Source organism: Netta rufina, assembly GCF_964035555.1.
Source record: "Netta rufina genome assembly, chromosome: Z".
Lineage (NCBI taxonomy): Eukaryota > Metazoa > Chordata > Aves > Anseriformes > Anatidae > Netta > Netta rufina.
This window is the reverse complement of record NC_140126.1, coordinates 45,483,613-45,509,725: the sequence shown is the minus strand read 5'-3', so window position 1 is coordinate 45,509,725 and position 26,113 is coordinate 45,483,613. Positions and strand designations below refer to the sequence as shown.

The following is a 26,113-nucleotide window of genomic DNA, read 5'->3' as shown; positions in this document are numbered from 1 at the left end:
GACATGGGGCAGCTGCTAGGCTCTGCTCACAGAGGCCACCCCTGCAGCCCCGCTGCTACCAAACCCTTGCCACATACACCCAATACAATTTGGTTTCATCTTTGTATGTTTATTGCTTTTAAAAAACATGAAAGATAAATAAAATAAAATTTATAGAACTGCAAAAATAGACTAATGCTTCACTCAGAAGCATGTAAATAATTTTATGTTTAACCTGTATATCTATAAATTAAAAAGGTCTTCAGTTGATTTAGCAAGTATATCACATTTATGATTAAAGATAAATGTACCTGCCTAGCTTTACCTGAAAAAAATCAAACAAACAAAAAACAAACAACAACAAAAAAAACCCTCAGTTTTTCTCTTTTCTTAGTTCCAAAGGGATCCAAACCTATCTTATGTGCTACATTAATAACTCTTTAGCCTTGCAAGGGATTTCCCCTTCCAAATCCAAGGGTCTTCTTGCATAACCAGTAAGTACATTGTGGTATTTATCACCCCTGAATGTGAAGAGGTTCTTGTCCCTCCAGTAGTTTTCATCTTTCTCACAGGATTTGTTGTACCCTAACATTATCTAGTCTAAATTCCCTATTACATACAGGATTTTGTGAATTAACCCAATGTTGCATACCTTGAGGAAGAATCTCAGCAGGCTTCCTGAACAAACTAGTAAGTATAACTGTCCTAACAAAAGAGACTAGATTCATTGGGATGCTCAGGTTTATTCAGTCATGAAGTGAGTGATCATGTTTAACTAGTTCATCTAAAAAGAAATGGGGGAACTGAACCTAGGTGTCACCTGTGGACAAAGAATTTGATATTTCCGACTTGAGTCCAGTGAGCCTGCTAAGACTGAAGCCTGACAAACCCTACTATTGATTCAGAGTAAATGATTAATGCCAGTCTAGAGCATTGTCAAGGGAGAAATTTTCATATGCTGTCATAGCAAAAACAATTTTTTTTTTGTTGTTTCCTTAATATTCATGTTAAACCAAATTCCTTGTCGTATTCCACAATCAAATCTTACTTGTAAACTTTTAGTTGTTTCTTGTCTTGTTACCAAAGGCAGTTTCTCATTTTCCATGAAAAAATATAATTGATTTCTATTGGAAGCTAACAATGGTTAAAAAAATAGAAACAGAAAAGGAAGATCCGGGTTCTTTAGACCAAGTGATGAGGACTTCCTACATATAAATCTTGTCTGTAGCCCAGCTTATCAAATGTGGACTTTAGCTGTCTGTCTTCCTTTCAACTCTTATGTCTTTTGAACATTTACATAGTATTAATTGACACTCAAGAAAGAAGAACTTGAAAGAAAAAGAAAAACAGAGAAAAAAAAGAAAAATAAAAATAAGTAAGGACAGCTCAAGCTTGCTAAACTTAGCAGAAACCAACAGCAGGTTTTTTTCAGCTAAACTTAGCACAAGTTCTGAATTTTAAATTTGGCATTCATATACTGAGGTGTTGGGTGTGTCAGAAATGAGAGAGGCATAAAGACCTTCCTGGAAATGATGCATAGGAGAACTCAGACTTCATCTTATGTTTGGATCTATTAGTCCCTATTAGTTGTGCTATTCACAAATGGTCTTATTAAAAAAAAAAAAAAAAGGTTAAGTAAACTGCAGATAACTTACTGTATCTAGTAACCTTTAAAAATAAGAATATTGTTAAACTCCATTTATTGAAAACAAATGCACTACCTTACCTACTACCTGCCTTCAAAAGTGAACTTTATAAAAACAAAAGGTACACAAAAAGATTGCAGACATGAAAGCAAATACTAGTCCTGTTGCTAATATCTGATTGCTTGCTACCCTTGTTTTACACTCACTTTATGAAAAGGTTGAAACTGCTTGAATGCTGGAACTGATGAACCTATACATAAATGATTAGGAATGCTCTGCTAATAATTTCCAGTAGAACTCATCACTGAGTTTCCTTATGAGCACATCTCTCTCCATTTTTAATGCTACTTAGACTTGTAAAACCCTTTTATTGAACAATCCACTTATTCTTGAAAATAAATTGTCCAAGTCAATTCTGTTAATATTGCCACAGACTGGGTTTTTCATTGTGGATCCTATCGACCTCTGCAGTGATTGCCTGTTGTCTTGGAAGAAGGATGCAATTTGACCATTACTGTCTGCCAGTGACAATTTTTCCCTTAATTTAGGAATTCCTACTTCGTTTGAAGGCCAGCTGGAAGCAACTAAGGCATTACAGCACCTTCTTCAGCTGTTGGCCATGGGAATATGTATTCTCTCCAGAATATATATCTTTGGCAGGGAACAGAAGGAAGGAATCTTGGGTAACTGGTGTGCATGCCAAGTGTAAGGATTGTTATATTTAACGCCTAGATTTCTGTCCTTGAAATTATGTCTAAAAGAAGTTCAAAAGTAGGACAAAATTCAAATAGGGTGGGTAGATTTTATTTGAGAGAAAAAAATAATAATAATATAAAAGTCTGTTAACTATATTTATCCAGGATTTTCTTGTAATCTTTAACAGGAATATTTTACATGTCTTGCTGCTTGAACGGTTTTACAGTACCTTTAGGAATGTGTCCAAAATGCACAGATTAACAGCCACATAAAAAACCTCCGGCTGCGTATTAGAACATTTAGTCTAAACCTACAAGTACAGTTGTCCTACGGGAATTTTGCTAATCAGTTACATGGCCTTAAAATGTAGGTCATCTGAACAGTGAAAATTAAACTGTAATTAACCACCACAAAAATAAAGTGTAGCATGTGCAAGTGTGACATTTGGGAGATGTGGGGAGAAGAGCTCTAGAAAAACATTCTCCATTCCCTAGTCACAAAACTTGTGGGTTGAAACTAATCGAAGATCTCCTGGATCCGTAGCAAGTTGCTATGGATTTGTTTGGAGTGGCCATTTTCTGCAAATTTTATGTACATAAGCTTTACACTACGTGTATATATATATATATATATATATATATATTTAAAATTGTGGAAAATATATTCAGTTTTGTCAGATGGACTGCTTTATGATTAAATTCATAGCATAGTATGTGAAGGTGAAAGTACGGTTTTAAATTGAAAATCTTGTTAGTTTTAAACTTGGAAACCGCACAAGTATACAGAAGCTGTGTAGCTTTGACTACACACTAGCAGTGCTACCTAAAATGTGATACCTGCACATCCACTGAACAGTATTTCACTCTGGGCAAACATTTTCAGTGAGAAAAATCCAAAAGTGAGGCAAAGTTAAGAGGCATTAGTGTACAGAGCTAGATGTAAAGATGTTCATGCAGTAGAGTGAGTATTGTAATGAGGATCAGAGTTGTTGCTCTGTGTTGCATCTAGCTGGTTTGCAGAAATTGAGGTGTATTCTGGAGAAGATGGAACAAGTCTATACGTTTTCAGAGCCATAAAGAAAAAATGTTGTGGATGCCTTTTATCCTCCAATAGTCATTTGCTGCTCTCAGTTATCCCAGCAGCTGGCTGGTATGTATGTAGTACAAATTCATTTACATGTCAGGATACTTCATGGAGACACGCAATCTCAGTTCGTGTGTGTCACTAGCAAATGCCATACCTGAAGTGTGTTTTCCCTACTTTTATGCAAATAAGATGTTATGTCTGAAATTTTTCATTTTATTTCCAGTTGCTTTTAAAATGACTAGAAATATTTATTTTTTTTTTCTGTATGTGTCCCATGTGTAAATGTTTTTATTAGATATTAAATTTCACATTACTTTGAACATGAGATAATAGAGCTATGGTAAAGTGATTTTCTTCTCATTTTTTTCTGGCTTCCAATTAATAGAACTGTTAATTCTGAAGTCAGACAGCACTGCTTCTTCTGATATGTGACCAGGGTAGACTAAACTAATGGGACTGAATTTGAATGTTTTGGATTGCAGCCCTTTCTCTTCACAGTTCTCACTGAACATCTTTCAAAATTTAATAAAAGCTCTCAGTTTTATAAAATATGAATAAATACAAAGTTAGACACTTCTGTGAAGAGAAAAGTAGATAAAAGGGGAGGGAAGGTGAAGGGAAATGTCTTATTTCTTGCTTTGCCACATACTTCCCATATGAACTGAAACGTATCATTTTAGTATCGTTCAGCATTGTTTTCCTCCTCTAAATGATGGATGATAGCGTGTAGGTCATGCAACACAAAATGAATTGTTTGGAAGCTGTATACATTTTTTTGATTAAAAACAACAACAACAACAACCAAACACCACCACCACCAACAAAACACAGTGTAATGCTTCATAGAGCTCTCTGAAATATCCCAGAAAAGTTAGCAGCAGCTCAGTCATTAAAGGGAAGTTAATTTGCCAATTAAGATTTTAATGCCAAAATCTTGCCAATTTCTGTGTAGATATTAAGGGTTTACACAGTGGTTACCTGAGAAAGAACTGTCTACTCATTGAGTATTGTCTCAGATGCATTGCAATCAGTAGAATCTTTCAGGTTGGTGCTCATTTGATATAAATAAGATGTGGCTGCAGCCAGAGTGCTCTCCACAAGGAAATCTCCCAGCTTGCCCCTCATCTGGAAAGTCTGTACACAAGCAGGCTGTGAGACAGCCAGTGCGTTCACAGGTCCTTCTATGGAGATAATGCACTTTGGTAGCTTCCTGGCCTCATTCCTGGCCTCTATCTGTGGCAGGGTGACCAGAATGTTTTGGGAAGAAATGCAATTTGAGAAATATATACCAATCACATAACATCTTTAAGGCATTTCTGACCATATTCCTGATCTTCCAGGAACAAAAACAAATTTACATCCTCCCCACATGCTACCTATCTGAAGAATGGAGAGAGGAATCCATGAAGTGGATGGAATTTTGGCAAGATGAAAAATCAGTGTTCTGGCTGCTGCTGACAATTAAATTTGGGGTATCTGTATGTGTAATTATGCATGTTTGTCATGTGTATAATGTTGGCCATTATAGGAAGTCACAGTATTTTTAGCTGCACTGGAAAAAGGTAGAGAATTCAGGAAAAGGAATTAAGAGTCTTCTTTTCATGCAGTGTAAAACCAGTATACTAAATTCAAAGTTGATGAGAGACTTCTGCGTGTGGAAGACTTCAATACTAGCTGGATTTTGTTCTGTAATCAGCATATTGGTTCATTTGCTAAGTGATGGTTTGTATTGAACAGATAATAGTGTTTTCCTAACTGAATGTCTTTGCAAGCCTTGAACTGTGCAGATTGTATCTGATTAACTTTGCAAATAATTACAGAAACTTTATTGACTTAGTGGAGCTACTCCTGATGTACATCACTGAGGAGCAAAATCAAGTCAACTTACTGCATCTACAGAATGCTATTTCATGTGACTACAAGCTGAAATGTGCTTTCGATGTTATTAGTCCTTTCTGAAAACACTAAATATGTATCCTAGTCTTTTGTACCTCTTTCGGTATGAAACATGAATCTAACTCCCCTGGAGCCCCCTTGTTTCCCATTTGGAATGTGTAAATCTTTTCTCCTAGTAACAGTGCTTAAAATGTCACCCAAAAGCACATAACTGACAAAAGGAAAGGGTATAAAACACTTCAGTGCTTCCTGCATTCAAATTTTTTTCTTTCTTTGAAGGCTTGATAAAGTCTATATCTCCATCTCGAGAGAGGCTGGTTGGGAAACCTTTGTTGTTATAGGTTGCTGTTCCTCTCCTTGTCTTTGTCCTTTATTTAAGTATTTTTTCCTGCTGTATCATGAAGCATCCCAAGGAAATGTTTTGTAAATATTTACAAAATTGAGATTTTTTTTTTAGAAAAAAAAAATGTTATCAGGATTATGTGGGTGTAGTGGTATAAATTTTCAGCTAGTGCTTATGCCATTCATTGCAAGAGGTTGATGAATACTTGAAGATGTTCTGTATTGTAAATTTCTCCAAAACTGAATGAAATGTGTCCATGTGTGAGTGAAAACCACTAGCACATAAGAGCAAATTGCAACATAATTTTCTTTTCAATGAATTTTTAATTAAAGCAATGGAACATATGTCACTTCAAGCCCCATTAAATTTTGTGCATAAAAAGTCAGTGAAGGGGAAAAGGTGTAATTTATTTGCTCAGAACAGGTTTTTTATGCATTTGTAAAACATTGCCCAAGTTTTCATTTTAATTTGTTATGTTACTGTGATAAAAGTAGAACATTATGACTTAGCTGTTTTCTCACTTCATTCCTTGTGGCAATAAGATGGGAAGGCTGATTGAACGCCAAGCAGCCAGTCACGGATTGCATGGGTTTTATTTGTCGGACACACATGAAAACATGGAGACCAAAAGCAAAGGCAGGAGGAGGAGGCAAACACTCTAAACTTCTCAGTGGAAAGGACAATTTGCACTGACAGAAGGAGTAATGGCTTATTTCAAAATGCTTCTCTGCATCAGCATTGTTGTTTGTTCCATCACTCTCACTTCCATTATTAAAGTAAATTAGAAGACAAATACAGGAGAATGGCCCTTGCTCCTTTCATCCAGGTTGCTGCATTTCAGTTTCATCACTGGCTCTGCAAAGTGGACCTTGACAGCCACAGCGTGCTGGAAACATGGAAACACTACTTCAGTGGTATTTCCTTTTGGTTTGTTATTTCATATAGGAGTTGACTTTCATATAGGCTACTGAATAGAAGGCAGAAATCTCAGATTGCTGATAACTGAAGTAACAGCCATTGACTTCAGCTGGACTAGCATTTCACCTCATGTTTTGCAGGCAAAAATACCTTTCCAGTGAATGTCTGTCTTCTGTGTGTTCCAGTGCTCTGTTACCTGTGGCAAAGGAATGCAGTCCCGAGTCATCCAGTGTATGCACAAGATCACAGGAAGGCATGGCAATGAATGTTTTTCCTCCGAAAAGCCTGCAGCCTACAGACCTTGTCATCTCCATCCCTGCAATGAGAAAATTAATGTTAACACAATAACATCACCCAGGTTAGGTAAGCAGCCAAAATGACATATTCTTATTTGAAATTTCTGTTTAGTTCTTTCTCTGTAGAGCAATGATGATGCCAACTTAAAAGCATATGGCTGGGACCTGGGAGATAAAAATTCTATTCAGAGACTTCTCTCTGTGCCTCAGTTTTCCAGCATGTACATGAGAGACTGTACCTCACGATGGTAAAGAGTTTTGTTAGCCAAGGAAGGACCATATTATGAGACTGCATATTATGGGCACAAAACATTCTAGATGAAAATATGTTTATATTAGAGCTAAGAATTTATTTCTTTATCCACTCAATTTTGTCAAGTACTTCTAAAGTAAAAAAAATCTCAGATTTTCTCTTAAAAACTCTTCGAACTATGTTCTTATGATATTTTTGAGATTAAAGAGGCGCTGGTTTCTCAATACAAATATTTCTTTCCACTTGTCATTGGTTCAGATGTCTATAATCTAAGCCTGATGCATTAGGATATATGAAAGAAAATTGCTAACATGAAGAGATTTGCCGTTCCTGGAAGAACTTATGTGTCTATTGATCTTAAGAGTTATTTATTTATTTTTAATGCATACCTACTGAACTGTTAATTCTGTTAACTGTCATTTCCTGCTGGGGTGTTGATGATGACCTTGCCATTAACTCTGTAAAATGTACATGTACATGCTTCCTGATCATGACTAGGGCACTGTTGAAGGGCTTGCTGTAGGACACTATACCCTTTCCAGATGATTTTCATAGCCCTTGTTAAGATAAACCCTCCTGTCAAATGGATTACTCCTGCAAGTCTAACATTTCAGGCTGTGTGTAATCCTTCCTTTGAGTCAGCAAAGGGTATTTCTCTTTGAAGTTGTTAACCCTCAAACATTTCTGTGTAGTGGTCATTGTTTCATTTTGCTGGATGAGATGACAGATGTTGCTTACAGAGCTCTCCTCTACTATTTCACTGTTGTAAAGCTGCCCCTCATATTTTATCCTTCTTTGTTCAACTGATCTCACAGGAGCAAGAGGCTTCTTTGCATTAATTGGCACTATCCACCTGGTGAGGTATAAGAAGCTTTGTGTCACAGAGTAAAATGAACCACAAAGTTTTACAGAGAAAAAAATATATTTACACTGGTTAAAATCTGATTTAATGTAAAATTCACAAAACAAAAGAAGACAAAACAAAGAGCTATGTTGTCCTTGTAGAACGGATTATATGAGTTATTAGTAATCCACAGGTCAACCTCATGCTACTGTAGTCAGAATCCAGTCCAGTGGAAACACTAACATCTCAAAATTCATAAGACTATGCTTCACTTACATATATTAAATATTTTGGCCTCCAGTTCCTTTCCTATCATGTTGTATCATGTACCTCTGGGTTTGGAATTTAGCTCTGGTGGAAAGTGATATGGATTTCATCATCTGTCTCTATTCATTTTAAAATATGCTCTCAGTTTCAATTTTGCTTCTATTAAAATGATTGACTTCTTTCAGTTCAAAGTTTTTGATGATTTTTGGGTGGTGTGTGTTTTTTCTGCCCTATATTTACCTGTTTTCCCATATTAATTGCATGTATGCACTAGTTTGAATAACTCAGTGTGCAAATATCCAAAATTGTTCTAAGTGTAAGCAGTGTAAGCAGTGTAAGAGGCCTTGGTAAGTAAAACAGGTGTATGAAGTAAAAGATGGCTTCAAAAGAAAAATGAGAATGGACATGAAAATATGCATATTTTGTACAACCAAAAATTAGGCTTCTGCATATGAATGTTTATGATTGCTAGAGAGAACCGTATAGTTATAACACTAGCAGAATAACCCAGAGAGTGGTTTTTCAGGCTTGTATGATGTTCTTATCATTTTAGAAGGCTTCTAATGAAGAAGTTGGTATTTAAAGATTCAGACAGAAAGCAGTTTTGTTCAGTCTCCATTCATTGACAACATAGTAAAAATTCTTGATTTCCTGAACAAAAGCTGAATTAGGAAACCAGCAACAGCCTCCATGCTTTATTCCCGTGTGGTGGTTTTACCCTGCTGGGCTGCTGAGCTCCACCACAACTGCTCTCTCACTCCCCCTCCTCAAATGGAAGGGGGAGAAAATATGACGAAAATGGCTCAAGGGTTGGGATAAGGACAAGGAGATCACTCAACAACTCTAGTCACAGGCAAAACAGACTCAGTGTAGGGAGATTAATGAAATTTATTACCTATTACTAACAAGCTAGAGCAGTGAGAACTAACAGCAAAATAAAAACACCTTCCCCCCATCCACTTCCTTCTAACTCCTTCCTCCAAATGGCACAGAGGAACAGGGAATGGGGGCTGTGGTCAGTTCATGATGCTTTGTCTCAACTGCTCCTTCACAGTTACTGAACTGATTTTCTTTCCCAAACTGATCCTGCGGGGGCTGCCCACAGGCAGCAGCTCTCCAAGCACTGCTCCCACAAGGCTCCGTCCCATGGGGTCCATCCATCCATCCCCCAGGAGCAAACTGCTCCAGCACAGGTCCCCCACAGGTGGGCGGCAGCTCCCCCCAGACCCCCTGCTCCTGCGTGGGCTCCTCTCCACGGGCTGCAGCTCCAGCCCAGGGCCTGCTCCTGCGGGGGCTCTCCATGGGCCGCAGCCTCCTCCAGGCCACATCCACCTGCTCCACCGGGGGCTCCTCCACCCATGGGGGGGCTGCAGCGTGGAGATCTGCTCCATGTGGGACCCATGGGCTGCAGGGGGACAGCCTGCTCCACCAGGGGCCTCTCCCTGCACAGCCCGCAGGGGAACTGCTGCCCTGTGCCTGCAGCCCCTCCTGCCCTCCTCCTGTTGCACTGAGCTGGGGGCTGCAGGGCTGCTTCTCGCTCCTCTCTCCCAGCTGTGATTGTGCAGCATTTTTATTTTTTCCCCTCTTTCTTAAATTATCTCTCCCAGAGGCCCTATCAGAGTCACTCCCTGAGTTGGCTCTGGCCAGCGGCAGGTCCCCATCTAAAACTGGTCCTTATCTACCATGGGAACTCTGCTCACAGAGGCCACCCCTGCAGCCTCCTGCTACCAAACCCTTGCCATATAAACCCAGTATGTCCCTGCATTTTCCTGACTGCCACGGATAGAAGCCTTTCCACTTGTACATTTCCCTGATAACCACATTCTGGTATTATTCAAGCTGAGGCTTCCAATTTTTCCAGTGACAACTTCCATCTGAGTTCAGCTTCAACTGGAACTACTGCAGCTTGTAGCTTCTCTCTGCAGCCCCTGCATGACCTTGGACCCATCTTCAGCAGAGCTGGGTTCATCTCTGCAGAAATGTGGTCTTAACTGTCTTGTGAGGAGGTAGGTGCATGACATGCACGCATCAGTTTCAACGTGACTTAATGTAAGTGATACATCAAGCTTGCCCTAAAAAATTCAACTGTTGAAAATACTGAAAGCGAGAGGATTTTTGGTCTTTCTGTTTTTGTTGAAAATGTAAATCTACCCTCCTTTCCCTACCATGAATATACTTCTGGTATCATTGTCCATTTTGTTACCTGATTCTTCCCTAATAAATGTAAAAGTTACATGTATTTAATTTTTATTTTCATTGTTATTTTTTCACAGCTGCTTTAACGTTCAAGTGCCTGGGAGACCAGTGGCCTGTGTACTGCAGGGTGATACGAGAAAAGAACCTGTGTCAAGACATGAGATGGTACCAGCGTTGCTGTGAGACATGCAGGGACTTCTATGCGCAAAAGATGCAACAAAAGAGTTGACCTCTGTCAGGCTGGCTGGCTCTCAGCTCTTTGCAATGTTATTATTTATAAACACACACAGATGTACACACACACAAGCACATACGCGTACACACACATGCACGCTTCTTCAGACCAAATATTATCAGATTACATATAATTTAATCAAATTAATTTATTTTTGCCTGCCAGACGTTCTTAATTGTTTTGGTTAGACAGCCAACTTGTTTTATCCTCTGAGGTTTGCATAATTAATTTTTATATGAACAATTTTGGATACATTTATTAGATTTTTTTAAAGAATAGTAACTAGTATTTTAAATGTTTATTTTCAGTAGGATCATCTCTCTGTTGCCAAAAAAAGACACCATGTTATCTTGAATTTATTTTAATTTAGCTGAATAGTTTTGTTGTATATGGAAATAAAGCCTTTTTTAATTTTATTATATTTTTGGCATTCAGAGTCAGAATGATCTTGTGTATTTTGCAACAGATGTTGAGGTGAGTAAGCTAACATTATTGAACAGGTTATTACAGAATGTATTGTGAAATCAGTTCATATGATTTAGAAACATACTGTTGGGGATAATCTACTGTAACTTATAACCTTTTATAAACAAGAAAATTAAAATAGCTAAGTAGGGATTTTGATCATTCTCATGGACACATACTTGAACACAAGTATTGAATCAATGAAACACTGTAGAGATTTACACTGAATCACTGTTGCACTGTTTGAGGTAGTGTAGAGAAATGCAGTCCTAGAATTTGTACCATCCTATGAATCCACGTCTGTACTGTTTAATGTGTCACTTGATTTTAAACGTTTTGAAAGAAAAACCCATGCCCCTCTATACCTTTGTGTGTCCTCTTGCAGATTTACAAAAGGAAGAGTCCTTCCTCCTGCCACTTTTATGAATTAATCTGTTAAACACTTCCAGTTCTTTGTCAATGATTTAGAAAATAGCTTTGTAATACTACTTTAGTGTTATCTTTGTTTTATGAAAAAGTCTTTATAAAAATAAAATGTTTTACAGTTATGTGAAACGTTATGAAACAGCTAAAATTTTCCTTATGAGAAAATATTGTACATGATTCACATGATTTTTACGTTTTCAATAAAAAGTAATGCTTCTTTTGTTATTTGCATTTTTGCGGTTTGGAGCATCCATGTCTCGTAGCAGAATCTGCTCAGCCCTGCATAACAGCATGTACGGCTTCAGTAATCCCTACAACATATGCCTCCCCACTATTGGTTTAGGCACTTTTCTGCAGCTTCAGACATACGTTCCATTGCATGATCCTTGATAAATGAAAAGCTGGTTATAACAGAGTAATATTGAGTGGAGGACAAAGTAGTTGTCTCAGGTGAGTTCTGCACCCACTGAATGGAGCTGTAGGATAGGGGTATGTCCTCTACCTCTATTTTGCCATGCAGACCATTAGTCATGTTCTGAACACACAGGAGAGCAAACCCTGAAGGCAAGACAGCTGGGGAAATGAGTCTGAAAGGCATCATAAGGTGTAGTTGGCAATCATCATAAGTTAATGTGAACTTGCCTCCCTTAAAGATTGCAGGAAGGGGAGATTTTTACTCCCACACTGAAGTGACTACAGTATTAGAGTATTTAGAGTTATTACTAGATTACTAATTGCTAAAGTAATTAGAGTATTGCTAAGTAACAGACCTCTCTTTGGTAACTAATGTGTATCATATTAAAAAGCTTGTTGATAGGCACACGTAGCAGATTCAGATTCCAGTTTCCACTCTAAGCAAAAAGGGAATGCATCTTTAGATAAGTGATTGTGCATTTTAATTCTCTCCAAAAATTCTACTGTATAGATGTGATTTGTACAGCATAATGATGTTTTTTGAAATATAATGAGTGAAGTCAGTGTGTTATAATCCTGATGGCTCCAGCTCTGATTTCTTCAGCATCTGTAATACAATACCATTAATTAGATGTGTGTGAATCATTTTGAAGAATTTCTGTGTTTACGTGGTAAAAATGCTTATTGCTTCCAACTCTCTGTGAATTTGAAAGCAACTTAATTATACTTTTGTTGTTGTGATACACACAATTACTATTTAGAGAAGAATCATAAAATCAAAAGTCTGTTTAGGGAGAAGGCTCAGTGTGTGCACCTGTCTGCCTTGCAGAGCTGTGCCACAGCCCTGGTGATGGCATGCAGCACTTTCCAACAGTGTTCGGGGAAGCAGCAGCCTGCTATGCTAGAGGACAAGCTTACTTGCTTACTTTTTTTTTTTTTTTTTTTTTTTGCCTCAGCAACAATCCTTCTGCATTGATGTTTTCCTTCTGGCCTGATGAATATGTAAAATTTCAACTAATGAATCTCGAATCAGTCAAGATCAGCTGGCAAGTAGCAGTGAAACTCACTTTGATTCACAGGGGCTAGAGTAGGCCTCTGGTACTAAAATCCCACTTACACACAATTTGGTTGGATTAAGTGTGATTTAAGTGGTGCACAGTACTTGTGGTAGGCTTCTGTGCAGTGGGGATACTTTGTCTCAGATACATGCTCGTTAAATGTAGTATAGTAGCTACCATTCCATATACCTTTCTTAAATAAAAAGAATACCAGAATTCTAATCGAATGGCCAGTTATTCTGGAGAGTATTTGTAGTTTCATTCTGGAGGATGTGTTATTGTTTGGTTGGTTTTGTTTGTGGGTTTTTGTTTTCATTTAGTTTCCATTGGTATCTTCATGACAAGCAGTCTTTTCTTAAGTTCTAAAAGCATATTAAAACCAGATTGCTTGCCTGCATGAGGAGAGCAACAGAGGCAATCACTGAGATTCCTGGAAGAACCTAATTGTGACGTTATGAAACTGTTTGCCACAGGGTATAAGATATTCTTGCAAACAGCCACTCTGCCAGTGGGCTGGTAAATTGCAGTGTAATTCCTGTCTATGAAAAAGGGGATCTCTAGGGGAGATCCCTTTGAACTGCAAGCCAAGGAATCTTGTGTTCCTTCCCTTGTTTGCAGTAACAGCTTATAATAAAGAAAAAGATACCTGAGTGCATGGGAGAGTCAGCGTGGCTTCAGTGGTGTCCTGAGCAAAGATCTGTTGGACAAAGAAGTTTCTGACAATGATGCATGTTACAGGACATTTAGGAAACTACACAGGGCTTGCAGGAGTAATCTCTATGCCATGAAAGATGGTGAAAGAATTGGAAGCAAAAGGTGGAATTTAATAGCCATCTTTCAGGATGGTTCCCCAAGGAATGACGCTGGTTTAATTTTGTTCAACACTTTCATCAATGACATGAGGAAGAGAGTAAAATCTGAGATCACCAGCTCTGGGTATGACGTTATGCTCTTCTAGTATTAGTTAACTTAGCACAACACTAAAAACATGAGTGAGGAGGCAAATATTAGCCAATAAACCTGGTGTGGGCAAATGCAAGGTAGTACGGCTGTAGAAAACATACTAACTTATGCCCACAAGGTAGTGAACTTGCAGCTGACAGTCAGAGAGCTGGAAAAAGATTATAGTGTCATCAGATATTGTAGTCTGAAGCTTTTGAATCTATAGCAGGAGAAAAAGCCAAGAACTGTATGTCATCAGAAGAAAGTGCATCATTTTTCCCATTTTTGGAACTGTGGTATATCCACAGTTCAAACCCTGCATTCATTTGTAGTCACTGCTTCTCAGTAACAATGCAGTGGAATTAGTCAGTAATGCATAGAAAAAGGCAATAAATAAATAAACCAAGGAGATGAACCAGGTGGCTTATGAGATGGAAAAAGTTGATACTTCAGATTGGAGAGTAAAAGGTTGAGATGAGCATTATCAAGTTTTAAAAAATCCTGAAGGTGACAGATATGCTTCACGTGGAGCTTTTTTTCTGCATGTGTTTGTTCACAAAACCCTGCAGTACAACAAAGATGACTTCCTTGATAAAACTGGTAGGGAAATTAGCATAAAACACGTAAAAGTTATCACTTCACACTGATGGTTGTGAGGTTCTGAATCTTGCTTTTCAGAAGATTTGAAAGCAATTAGACAAATTAATGGGCAAGAAGTCCATAAAAAGATGCATATGAAAAGATACTCTAGTACAATACAATACAATACAATAATTAAATTCAAAAATAGAAAATAAAATAAAATAAAATAAAATAAAATAAAATAAAATAAAATAAAATAAAATAAAATAAAATAAAATAAAATAAAATAAAATAAAATAAAATAAAATAAAATAAAATAAAATAAAATAAAATACTGTGGATTCTGGGAGAATAAAAGGGACTGGAATGCAGAAAGTTGACAGGTATACACACTATACCCAAGTAGCATCTCTTCTTGCCATTTAAAAATACAGTGATGCTGAGCTGGGACCCCCCTAGCCCAGTCATGCTTTTGTTATGTTCTCACATCACATCTAATGAAATTAAGTAGAATCATGAAGTAAATGATTCATGAATCATTTGAATTCATGAATTTACTTGAATGAAGCAAGTAAATTCAAACAGATGCTCACTATCTTGTATGCTACAGTAACACAGAAAAATCCTGTCTTCAGCAAGAAGCTGGAAAGGTATATATATTCGTAAAGGAAGGCATGGTTATACATCTTAGGTATTGTAGAACACTAGCTATTGCTGTCCTAGGTGTCCACAGGGAAAGAGGGGACTACATGTCATGTTAAATCTAAAACATAAATTCATGGTAGTCACTGTATGCTGTATAGGTGTGATACAGTGTTCCAGGGTTTCATTACATGAAGGGAAAAAAGGTCTAAATTAAACAGCACATTCCCCAGTGGCATGCTTCCCCACGGGCATCTACCTAAAAGCACGGTCATTACTGCTTTTTTTGTGGCTGTTGGAAAATACTGTAATTGGAGTTTCTACTGGAAAGGCAATGGATTAATACTTTTTAATGAATGTGCTGCCAAATAATTGCTAATACATGCATGCAAGGAAAAATCATGAACTTTCTATATGGATAAGAAGGTTTTAATTCATATGTATATCAAATTAGTCATTTATTGCATTGGGCCTCACATAAGTAACAAAAAAAAAAATCTACTTTTTAAAATTTCTTTTAAAATGCTAGAAATACAAATGCATAGAATCAAAGTGGATTGATTCTATGGTTTAAATACAAAGCTAAAATTTTCATGGTCCCCTAATTCCCAGCACTTAATTTGATCCAAAATAGGCTTTCCTGGATTTCAAATAATATGCTTTCAAAAAAACTATCCTATGTGGCTCTGTCATAAAAAAAAATAAGCATGTCTTACAAAAATTAAAAAGTCTGGGATAAAAAGAAAAAGAAAAAAAGAAAAAAAAAGTAACAATAAATGCTTATATTAAGTAATGTCCATGATGAGGAATTTCACTACATGAAAATCAAAAGAGCTTCATACTTCTAAAATGCTGATGAAAGTACCAAATCTCAAAATAAAATAGTGAAAGTTAAGGGACTGATTCTGCACCATTCAAGTCAGTAAGAGTTTTTCCATTCATTTGAACAGAAGCAGAGTCAATTCCTTGAAAACTTCTGTTATCAATTACTTGAAACAAACTGGCATTTCCCAGAGTCAGGAAGAATTTGCTGTCAAAGAAATCCCTGCATATGAAGAAGTGCATATCATAGCTGCCGTGGTGAATGGCACCAACCCACACAGCACAGTGAAGCCTGTTAGTGCTGCCACAGAGGAGGAGGAAGACTAGCTTTGCACTGGGAACTGCTTCTAATTTTATGAAAAAGAGTTTGCTTTGAAGTGCTGTAAGCTTGACATTTTTTGCAGGTCACTTGAGGAAGTGCTGGTATGCATTTAAGTGTCTCATGCATCTACGCACTGGTACTCGGTTAGCTTTAATGAGCACATATGTATCTATCAAAATAGACCTTGAACTTGAAAACTTAAGCTAGGCACTTAAAGAAACATGTCCTGTCTGCTCTGCCACTTCTAAACAACCTTTTATCAATGGTAGATGATATAAGTGAGCCTGACACCAAACAGGGGTCAGATACAGTTTCAGTAGACTGTCGTATCCTTCTTCACATCATTAATAATAGAAGGAGCATGCACAGCCAGGAAGCAGAAGCTTGGGCTGCTTTCATTATTACTCTACAGGACAGAAACATGGACCTCTCTGTTTTGCCAAACAACAACCATCCTGATAAATTTCTACAATTGGAGGTGAAGTCTTTAGTGAAAAACTCTGCCTTTCTGCAAGCCAGCCTGGCAAAATTCCCAGAAGCAGCTTTACCTGGAGTGCAGCAGTGGCACAACAGGATTTATTTACAGGTAAGGTCTAACAGAGGCAGATTTTTGTCTTAACTTTTCTATGCTGTTTTGGGGGAACTGGAGGCAAATGATGTGAGCTTGGCATTTCAGCTGTGGATTCAGCTTCCCACATCTCTGAATCTGCGCTACTAATATCCCTGGAAGTTTTCCTATTGACTTCAGTGAGGATCAGGCTCCAGAAAGACAGTTGCTCTCTTCAGCAGTAAGGCAGTCCACCTAATTTACTTCAGTACATTAGGCTTTATGCTGCTTGTGGTAGCATTTTCATAGTATTTGCCAGAAAGCCTACTGCAGTCAAATAGAGATTAATTGTATTAGGGGGCTAATGGGACACCCTCTCTGAAGAAATTAGAAGTATGAGAAAGAAGGGAAAAGAATATCAAAGGAGATAAAAAACAAACAAACAAAAACAAAAACAACCAAACAACAAGGGACTTAAGTCTGAAATCCAGGCCACATCACTCAGTGAAAAGGCACGTTAGAGGGAGCAATAGAAATTCATGCTATTGTCTTGCTAGCTTGTATATGTCTACACAGTTCACTGCAGCTTCTTTCCTTTGCCTTGTTTTAACTCTTTGACCTTCCTGTCACCCTGACAGATGTCTGTGGAAAGTATGAAAAACAATGACTGTGTTAATGCAGGTTATTATTATGTGGAGGTAGCAGCAGTTTCATAGTAAAAATGCAAATGCACACTGCCTAGCAGAGGCCCTGGAGCCTGCAGAGTAGACGTTCATATCTGGATCAGCAGCCGTACAGCTGCATCAGCTCACACCCCTCTGGGCCCCACTTGCTACACACACCACAACACTCTTTTCCTGCTGCCCAGGGAGCCCCTCGCCTTTCCCCACCCCTAGCCTGAGCAAAAGCTCCAAGGTCTGGTTCTTGTCAAGGGATAGAGACGCATGAAGGTGGCTGGGGGGCCTGCAGAAGGGTCTGCATCCTGAGCATCCTCAGGGTGGCAGTCAAGATTCCCAGGGCAATGAGGAACAGGAGCCAAAAGCCAATGGGTGTGGAAGGGGAAGAGGAAGAGCCTTGAGGTCTCCCACAGCAACTTCCAGTTCAGCTTCTTCCTTCTTGGCCTCTTCTCCCCATCAGCTACCCAGACCCCTTCCCTTCCTCCCTCCCTCCCAGAGACTGCTCCTATTGTATGCTCCTTGCTGGCTCACCCCCCCAGGGGGAAGCTGGGAGGAAGAAGGGGGCAGGCAGGGGGGTCTCACGGTTGCTGCCGTCTCCCATGCATGAAGCCTTCGCCAAGGGAAGGAGCCTGCAGGATCCTAAACAATGGGATTGTGGAGCAATGCTGGCCTTGCTCCCCACCCCGCCGCGGCCCCTCTTTTGTGCAGGACAGAGGCAGCCACACACAGAGCTGCCTCCACAGTGGGGATGCTTCTCCCTATTGTTGCTGAACAGGAGGCACTGAGGCTGGGCCAGGGCTGCAGCACTGTGGGAGGACTGGACCATGCGGGGAGCTGTGTGCCTTCTGCTCATACTCTGCCCTTTACCACAAGCAAGGGGGATCTTAGTGAGGGGATGAGGAAATACAGAGGGTGGGCATTTCAAGGGAAATTCCTGTGCTTGCCATGTGTCTCAGAAACACAGCCTGTAATACAGTACATTTATAAATGTTGAACCTAGGGCACAACCTATGTTTTTAAAGTGCAATCATTATTGAATGCAAACTGTCCAGATAAAATTCATTGTGCCTTATTCTCTCTCCCTTATGAACTCGCCTCTTCTTTTTCCCTTTTGCTGACAATCAAATAAAGGGAAAGGAACTGATGAGTTCCAGACGTCAGAATAAACACGATGGCACAGCAGAGAACTAATGGCACAGGAATAACATGTTTTGCTTTAAGATGAGAGAGCTAATGGGGTTAAGGGTTAGTTAATTCAGAAACGGAAATGGGGGGGTAGGGGGTGAAGAGTGAGGGAGGGGAATTCATTTCAGAACATATGTGCATGACCTACAGGCTCCCAGAATTATTAAACCCTGAGAGTAGACGAAATTCCTTACAGAAATTCATTTTCTTTAAGAAACTGTTGCTGCTCAGGACTCCTTGCATGCAGTGACTGCTTGGTGGTGTATCTGTGGCCTCTTCCAGACCTTTGGCACGAGATCATTCAAATTCAAGTGCACTTAAGTGCTTATGTGTTTTCCCCACCTATGTTTTAAAATATATTTCCATTTTAAAAAGCAGACTGTTTATAACAAACAACTCATATTTCTGACCAAAAAGTTGCCACTTCTTCCCCTTACTTTCCTCTTCTGTGTCAGGCAAACTGAACAGCTTCCCTTCTCAGTGTATATTTTCATCATCTACTTCAAATAAAACAGACCATAAAGCGGTTCAGGAATCTTGGCCCTTCCTTGTGAAAAGCAGCATAAAAAGCACAGACTGTTTCTTCCACAAATGGCTAGCTGCTGACTGCTTTCTGATTGCCCTGAGAACTCCCAGCCCTGCAGGATGCTCTGCCCACAACACCTCGAGGTGCTCATAGTACAGGGGGTGACTGATTGCCTGCATCTGTTCCCGGGAGAAAAGCTCATCACTCTCCTCCTCAAGGCCTGTCCCCTTGTTTTCTGCCTTTCTCAGACTTCCCTTTCCTGCTTGAGCTTTCCCCTTTTCCCTGTTTCTGGAAGAGCATTTTGTCTTTGAATACTGTGTCACTTTTCATTGCTGCTGTTGCTCAGGATTGCACAACTCTGAATAACTTTTGGCCTGCAAGTATTACAGTTACCATGCTAATTGCACTCCTAACCCTTCCTGGTCTCTCATCTGAGAGTAATGCCTGTGTGTTGCATTTGTACACTTCTCAAGGCACTTGGAGAGGAGAATACCTCTTAGCTAGGTGCTGGGCTAGTCACTAGCCTGTCCCTCAGCTCAGACCTGCATTACATACTCTCTCCTATTCTTCCCTAGATATCTACAACTGGCTGCAATCAGAGACCAGCTGCAAGGCTGGCAGGAGCGTTGGTCTGACACCATGCAGCAGTTTTTATATGTTGTACTCACAGCCCTGCAGACCTCCATTAACAGCAACAGACAAAACAGCTTCCTTTAAGTAAACATTACTGGGGTAGAAGTACTCTTGCTGCACTGTGAAAAGCATCGGTATGAATGCCTATTTTTCTCTAAATTGTCCTGGGTCCTTTCATGTCAGCTTAAGTTTTTACAGAATTACGGAATCACAGAATTGTCTAGGTTGGAAAAGACCTCGATGATCATCGAGTCCAACCTCTGACCTAACACTAACAAGTCCTCCACTAAACCATATCGCTAAGTTCAACATTCTAAATGTCCTTTAAAGACTCTCAAGGATGGTGACTCTATCACTTCCCTGGGCCTTCCAATGGACATTATGGACTCTATCACTTCCCTGGACATTCCAATGCCTAACAACCCTCTCAGTAAAGAAGTTCTTCCTAATATCCAACCTAAAACACCCCTAAAACACCCACCTACTGATCTCCTATCCATGTCAGGTGGGTCCCCAGCTTGCTCTGCAGTACCCATTACTGTTTCATGTCCCTGACAAGCATGTCTGTGACCCTTCAGGTCTGTTGAAAAGAAAACATGTATTCTTGGGAACCTTTAATGTGTGCAGTCTGATGTTTTGCTTTTTGTATGTACTCACATAGCCATGGTTACTGATTGCTTTCCTGGTTATTTTTCCACAGCATCCCACATAAGATCCCCCCATAAGATCATCCCCCTTTTTTTAATTGATCAAATGCCTTATCACAGGAATCCTTGGGTTACTACCTATCAGCTTTCTGTCTACCAAACCTTTTGTCCCTACATCAGAAAAGTGCCCTTCCTGTTGCTGGGAGAGCTCCCCAGGGTGTGCTGTGTGGCTTCTGCAAAACAGAGAGTTACAATTTTAAACAAATCACTTACAAATATAATAATTGCCCTGCTATGCACTTTCATGGGGATTGAGGATGTTGTTACAAAACAACTCCTGCAGTTCGTGGTGGCCCTAGATTTCTGAAAGACTGCTTTGGTAAAGCTGTTAGGCACAGCTGCCCACAGACAGCATTTGTTGCTTTCATTAAGTATCAGCCCATCTGCAGCCAGTAACAACAGCTTGCCAAGGGACACAGAGCTCTCATTGTGCGGGAGTAAAGGAAAGTTTGACTTGCACGACATAACATTCTTTAATCTTTTGTTGTTGTTGTTGTTTGTTTTTGATGTCTCTTTGATCTCCTCTTGCAGGTGGATTGGCTTTGGACCAAGGCCTAGCGTTAGTTATTGATATCTTGGTTTTAGCGGGTCATTACCTTGGTACTTGATATCCCATATCAAAGACAGAGGACAGAAATGTTTGACTTTCTGTTTCAGTGGTAACAACTACAACAATAGTGGCAACAGAAGGGTAAAGTCAAGGTAAATATGAGATTAAAATACTCCCTAAAAACATAGATTACTGTGTAATTTACAGTTATGCATATTGTCAAGTACTGATATGTATAATTTGCGTTATGAAATAATCAGCAAGAAAAGCCTACTGAGAAAGCACATTTTGATCCAGGGTTGGAACTAGCTTCAACTCTCTATAGATCCTCAGGCTTTTCAGAGCATCTTCTTTTTATGCATGTCAGCTCTCTGGATCTGACAAAGAGGGACAAACTGCTTGTGGTGAGAAATGAGTTATAAACAGCAAGAACTTTCTTCATGAGTTATATGTACATCAGATGTAGTTATGTGTATGCAAATATGAGTATTTCTCATCTTGTTAAATAAGTATTTATTCAATATATTTCAACTATAATTTCATGGAGCTTTTTATAACTACTGCTTCTTTGAGCATTTGCTGTTGTTTTCTTTATTTCAGTGAACTCTAATATAAATTTCCTCTTATCAGTTCTGATTTAGATCTCTTCCACCCTCATTCATGCTGGCTCCTCAGGCACAGTGCATACAATATTAATTCTTTAACACACTTCAGTACTGAAGTTTACAATACTTTTATCTTTCTTTGAATATTGTTTTTGTGAGTAAGAATCAAAACATAGAAGTCTATAAAAACTGCTGATGGTTTGAGTCTTAAAAGAAATGTATATTTCTTTTGCTTGAATTAATACTTGGATCCATATTTTTATTTTCTAACCTTATTTTCTCTGTTTCTATAAATGCATACGTTTCTTGCAACCTGTTTCATGCTTATCTATACTATTTATTTGACCTATATTTTCTTTTGTCTGTGCCTTAGGTTTTTCTACTTCTGTTTCCCTAAGTAGTCTCTAGCTCATATCTACTGCAGAAGTTTCACAGCCAAGCCTTTGGCCGCATTCAAGGGTACTCTGATTAACGTTGCACTTCAGTGTTTGTTCTCCAGACCTCCTGCAAAATATCTTGTACCACAAATCCCAGTCCAGTTCTCACAGTAAAACTCTGTTGCTCCTCCCTCATATTCCTCCCTAGCATTACTCCAGGATAGCACATTCTCCTGTTCTCATGCATTGCTGCCCATGAAAAGCAAACTAGTCTGGAGGGAAGGGGCTTAAAGTTTTGTCAAAAAGAACTCTCTTTATGAACAATTCTGCATCATGCCATCTTTTGCAAGCTTTGGAGTTTGTTATTTAAAACAGCTTTACAAATTGCTGTCAAGTTGCATTATTTTCACAACATTTTAGCCTAGGGAGTCCAAACATCCCCTGGAGAGACAGCTTGCCTTCCTCAGCAAAATATTCTTCAAGTTCAGCTATCTAGCAGGCCTGAGGGAGGCATCATTAAGGTCATTGACAAATTTTAAATAAGAAATAAATAAAACAAAATAAAATAACATGCAGTCAGAAAGAAATGACAGTTAAAAACACCAGCTCAGCTGAAATCTGGCCAGTACAATCCAGAGGGTTTCAGTGCCAGCTGTAACTGCAATGCAAAGAGTAATACTGTCAGGGGACATGTCAAGGCTAAGGAATGACATATGGAAATTATGAACTAATGGAGGAACTGGGAGGACACTGAGGATCCGCCCACCTACTAATGATAATTATTGATGGGAAATATTCTTAGTCATTTGTGATGATTTAGTGATAAGAGTGCCAGTATGATGCTTTCTACTAGGGTTTCTTAGACAAAGCCTGTTTCTTTATCTTCTCCTTTCCTTCCTAAAGGAAAGCAGCTCCTCCACTTCCTTCTACACCTTCCTGCCCCACACATCCCATTGTGTCTGCACAGACCCAAGTTACAGAGCTCGTGATGATCTTTAGCAGCTGGCTTCCACTAAAAGTGGATACACCAGCTCACTGAAGTGGCAGGCTGTTGCTCAAGCAGAGGAAGCAAGTAGTTTGCTGTCAGTTTCAAAACCAGTGTTGTCTGATAGGGGAGCCAAGCAGCTCCAGAGGCACTGTGAGGAGAAGGCAGCAGCCCCATGCTCCTGCTGGCAGGCCTGCCTGGGCACCAAGCCAGACCATGACCACCCTTGTCTCAAGACAGGACAGAGGTGCTGGTGGGGAAGCATCATCTGCTAACAAGGAGAGCTTTGTATGCTGTGGGATGGTACTGTATGGGCAGTCCTTAAGCACAGGACAGATACTGGTGTGAGAGCCGGGCTGTCAGAAACAGCTCTCTTAGGAAGCTGAGGTGCAGCTGGAACCACCCATCAGCTGCAGGTTAGTTCCAAGTCTCGTCGACAAGGTTGTGGTGAAAGACAACGTTGAACAGCTTGAACTGTAGAATTGGACAGCCTTACTGCATGCAACTAGAGATCAAAAAAGAAGGCATCTGCAGTCTTACCAGCTCCCAGATAGACACTTAGCAAGGTTTTAAGGAGCACCTTTTGAGTTCTTCAAAAAGCAGATCCCACCAGGGTTGTTGCTTTACTACCCCCTGTCCTAAAACTTCTGATTTAATTAATAATGTGCAGGGAAACTGTTTAGGTATTCAATTACCTTTGAATTTTGACAGTGCCTGACTTGGGACTTTACCTCAGTTACATGTCACGCCTCTCTGACATCCTGACATGGGTGTAACATGCAATAATGTGAAAAGAGCTGCAACTTGCACCCACTGTTAGATGTGCAGCTCCAGTAAAGACAGTCAGTTACATGCCATCACTGTGTGTGTCAATCTGTTTTGTCGTTACATCTCTGCTTCTGCATCTTACTCATTTGGCATCTGTCAGAACTATGAGCTCTGCCACTGTACACCATGGCACCATTTTGCTAAAATACAGGCTTTCTTTCAGCATGTATAATAATGCCAGTTTCTATTTGCAGAAAAGTTTAATGTCCACATTGTACCCACATGTTTTCCACAGAAGGAAGAAATCTACACAGAGTGAACAGTAAGGCTCCCTTAATGCACTGTAGATTTTTGCCAGAAGAAGAGAAATTGTTGCACATGTAATTTTAAGAATGACTCTATTATATTACAAAGAACTCTGGGAGGGGACCTGTGTCATAGGTAAATGAAGAAGAAGGTCAACTTCTGCTCTAACTTGTGCTTTGCAGAGAGAAAAGAAAAACATCACTGAGCTGCCTGGCTTGGAACTGAATGGCATCAGCCAAGAAATGATAGACAAAGCCCTTGGGAAACACATTACACCCATCACCCTGAAATCCACAATCAAGAGCAATCCCCTGTATAGCGATATCCAGGTGGATGACGACTGGGAGGAGAAGAAAAGGATACCTTCCTGGACTGTGCAGGACTATGACAGACATTCACTGCATTCTAACTTGGCCAGCCACATAAAGGTAATGCACTGCTGCACTGCATTAGTCACGTGGATTGCTATGAGCTGTGTGTGGACACAAACCACCATGCAGTGTGTTTGGTTCTTTTGGTAGGATTCCAGTAGTAAGTATGGACAAGCTTTCCTGTACAGACATGACACTAGCCTGAGTGTGATCAAAAAAAAAGTCTACATACTTGGTTAGATGTCAGAAATTTTGGTTCAGCAGATCATGACTTCTAAGCTACAGAAGGTCTTGAACCACAACACCCTGCTACTGAGTTTCTCCATCTATATAGGGCAAATCTGTAAATCAGGTACTTAAACAATAAATAGCCAATTTCATAACTTTTCATATGGCTGTTTATAACATCATTCTGTTATCAGATAACATATTTTCTCACCCTTATTCACACCAGGCAGAATCCTGCCCATATGTGAGTTGACATAAATCAATTTTAGAGTTACTTTTTTTTTTTTTTCCTTTGTTTGTTCATTTGTTTGTTTTTGCTATCCCCTGGTTTTGGAAAAGGACTCAGATCTGCATTTGTAAATCATCATCTCTTCTTGAGAAGGGCAACATGATTTCTTCTTCTTCTTCCATTTTTATTATTATTATTATTATTATTATTTTTTTTTTTTTTTTTTTTTTTTTTAAATCTCAATGGCTGGTGTCCTACATTTGGTTCCTGGCTGAAAAGCGTGGTTTTAATTTTCCCCAGAGGAACTTTTGCAGCATCTGGCAAGTAGTGTAACCTATGTTCAAGTGAAAGTCTCTTGCATTTGTGTTGTGATGCTTTAAATTCATTAATCATTATCTGATGATAGCCAAAATACTTCTAGCTATGTTCTAATGACTTTATGTGCAAGACAGAGGAACTGAGTTCATTTTCTGATTTTTCTTTTAGGAAAATCCTAATGATCTACAGTTCTGGATGGGGGATATATATACTCCTGGGTACGATACCCTGTTAAAAAAGAAAGAGAGAGAAAAAAAGCATTCCAAATGTTGCCGAATCATCCTGCTCGTGATTCTAGCTGTTTGCATCCTGATTACCATAGTCACGCTCAGCGTTTTACTTACTTAGTACAGCCAAATGTTGTTGATGGGAGTTTTTCAATAAATATTTTTATTAAGCTATTCCCCTCCCTTGTTTTATTTGAATTCCAATTTTTGTCACAAATACAATTTGTTTGACATCACTATTTTACAATGTTCCTGTACCACATAAGGAATTGATCCTGAAAAGATACAAATACCCTGAGCATAGCAGAATGTCTCCTTATGGGTATAATTAAAAAAATAAAATTATAAACATGCTACTTCTTATAATGCCTTATTCTTTTGACTAGTGATTTGGTTTGATGTATGTAGTATGATCCATATGGCATGCAAAGTCAACCAGTTGATTATTTATTGTAATAAATACCTACCCTTTTTATGATAGCTATTATTGGAGCAAAGGATGACAGAGTGGCATTCAAAGTATCGTAAAGAAATATAAATGAAAAA

The 26,113-nt window shown here is 39.1% G+C and overlaps 2 protein-coding genes across 2 annotated transcripts in view; both read left to right on the top strand.

Annotated features, from left to right (window-relative positions):
* ADAMTS19 (ADAM metallopeptidase with thrombospondin type 1 motif 19) overlaps positions 1 to 10,649 on the top strand; it is a gene marked incomplete at both ends in the record, with an annotated part of 162,348 nt that extends 151,699 nt beyond the window's left edge. The window contains 2 exons of the mRNA XM_084304756.1: positions 6,750 to 6,927; positions 10,498 to 10,649. Coding sequence (XP_084160882.1) covers positions 6,750 to 6,927; positions 10,498 to 10,649 — 330 coding nt within the window. The remainder of the gene's footprint in view (positions 1 to 6,749; positions 6,928 to 10,497) is intronic.
* Positions 10,650 to 16,749: 6,100 nt separating this feature from the next.
* Positions 16,750 to 25,688, top strand: MINAR2 (membrane integral NOTCH2 associated receptor 2; the record flags this gene model as incomplete). Its single annotated transcript, XM_084305456.1, has 3 exons — positions 16,750 to 16,914; positions 24,377 to 24,622; positions 25,509 to 25,688. The coding sequence occupies 3 exons, from the start codon at positions 16,750 to 16,752 to the stop codon at positions 25,686 to 25,688; spliced, it is 591 nt and encodes a 196-aa protein (XP_084161582.1).
* Positions 25,689 to 26,113: the final 425 nt, after the last annotated feature.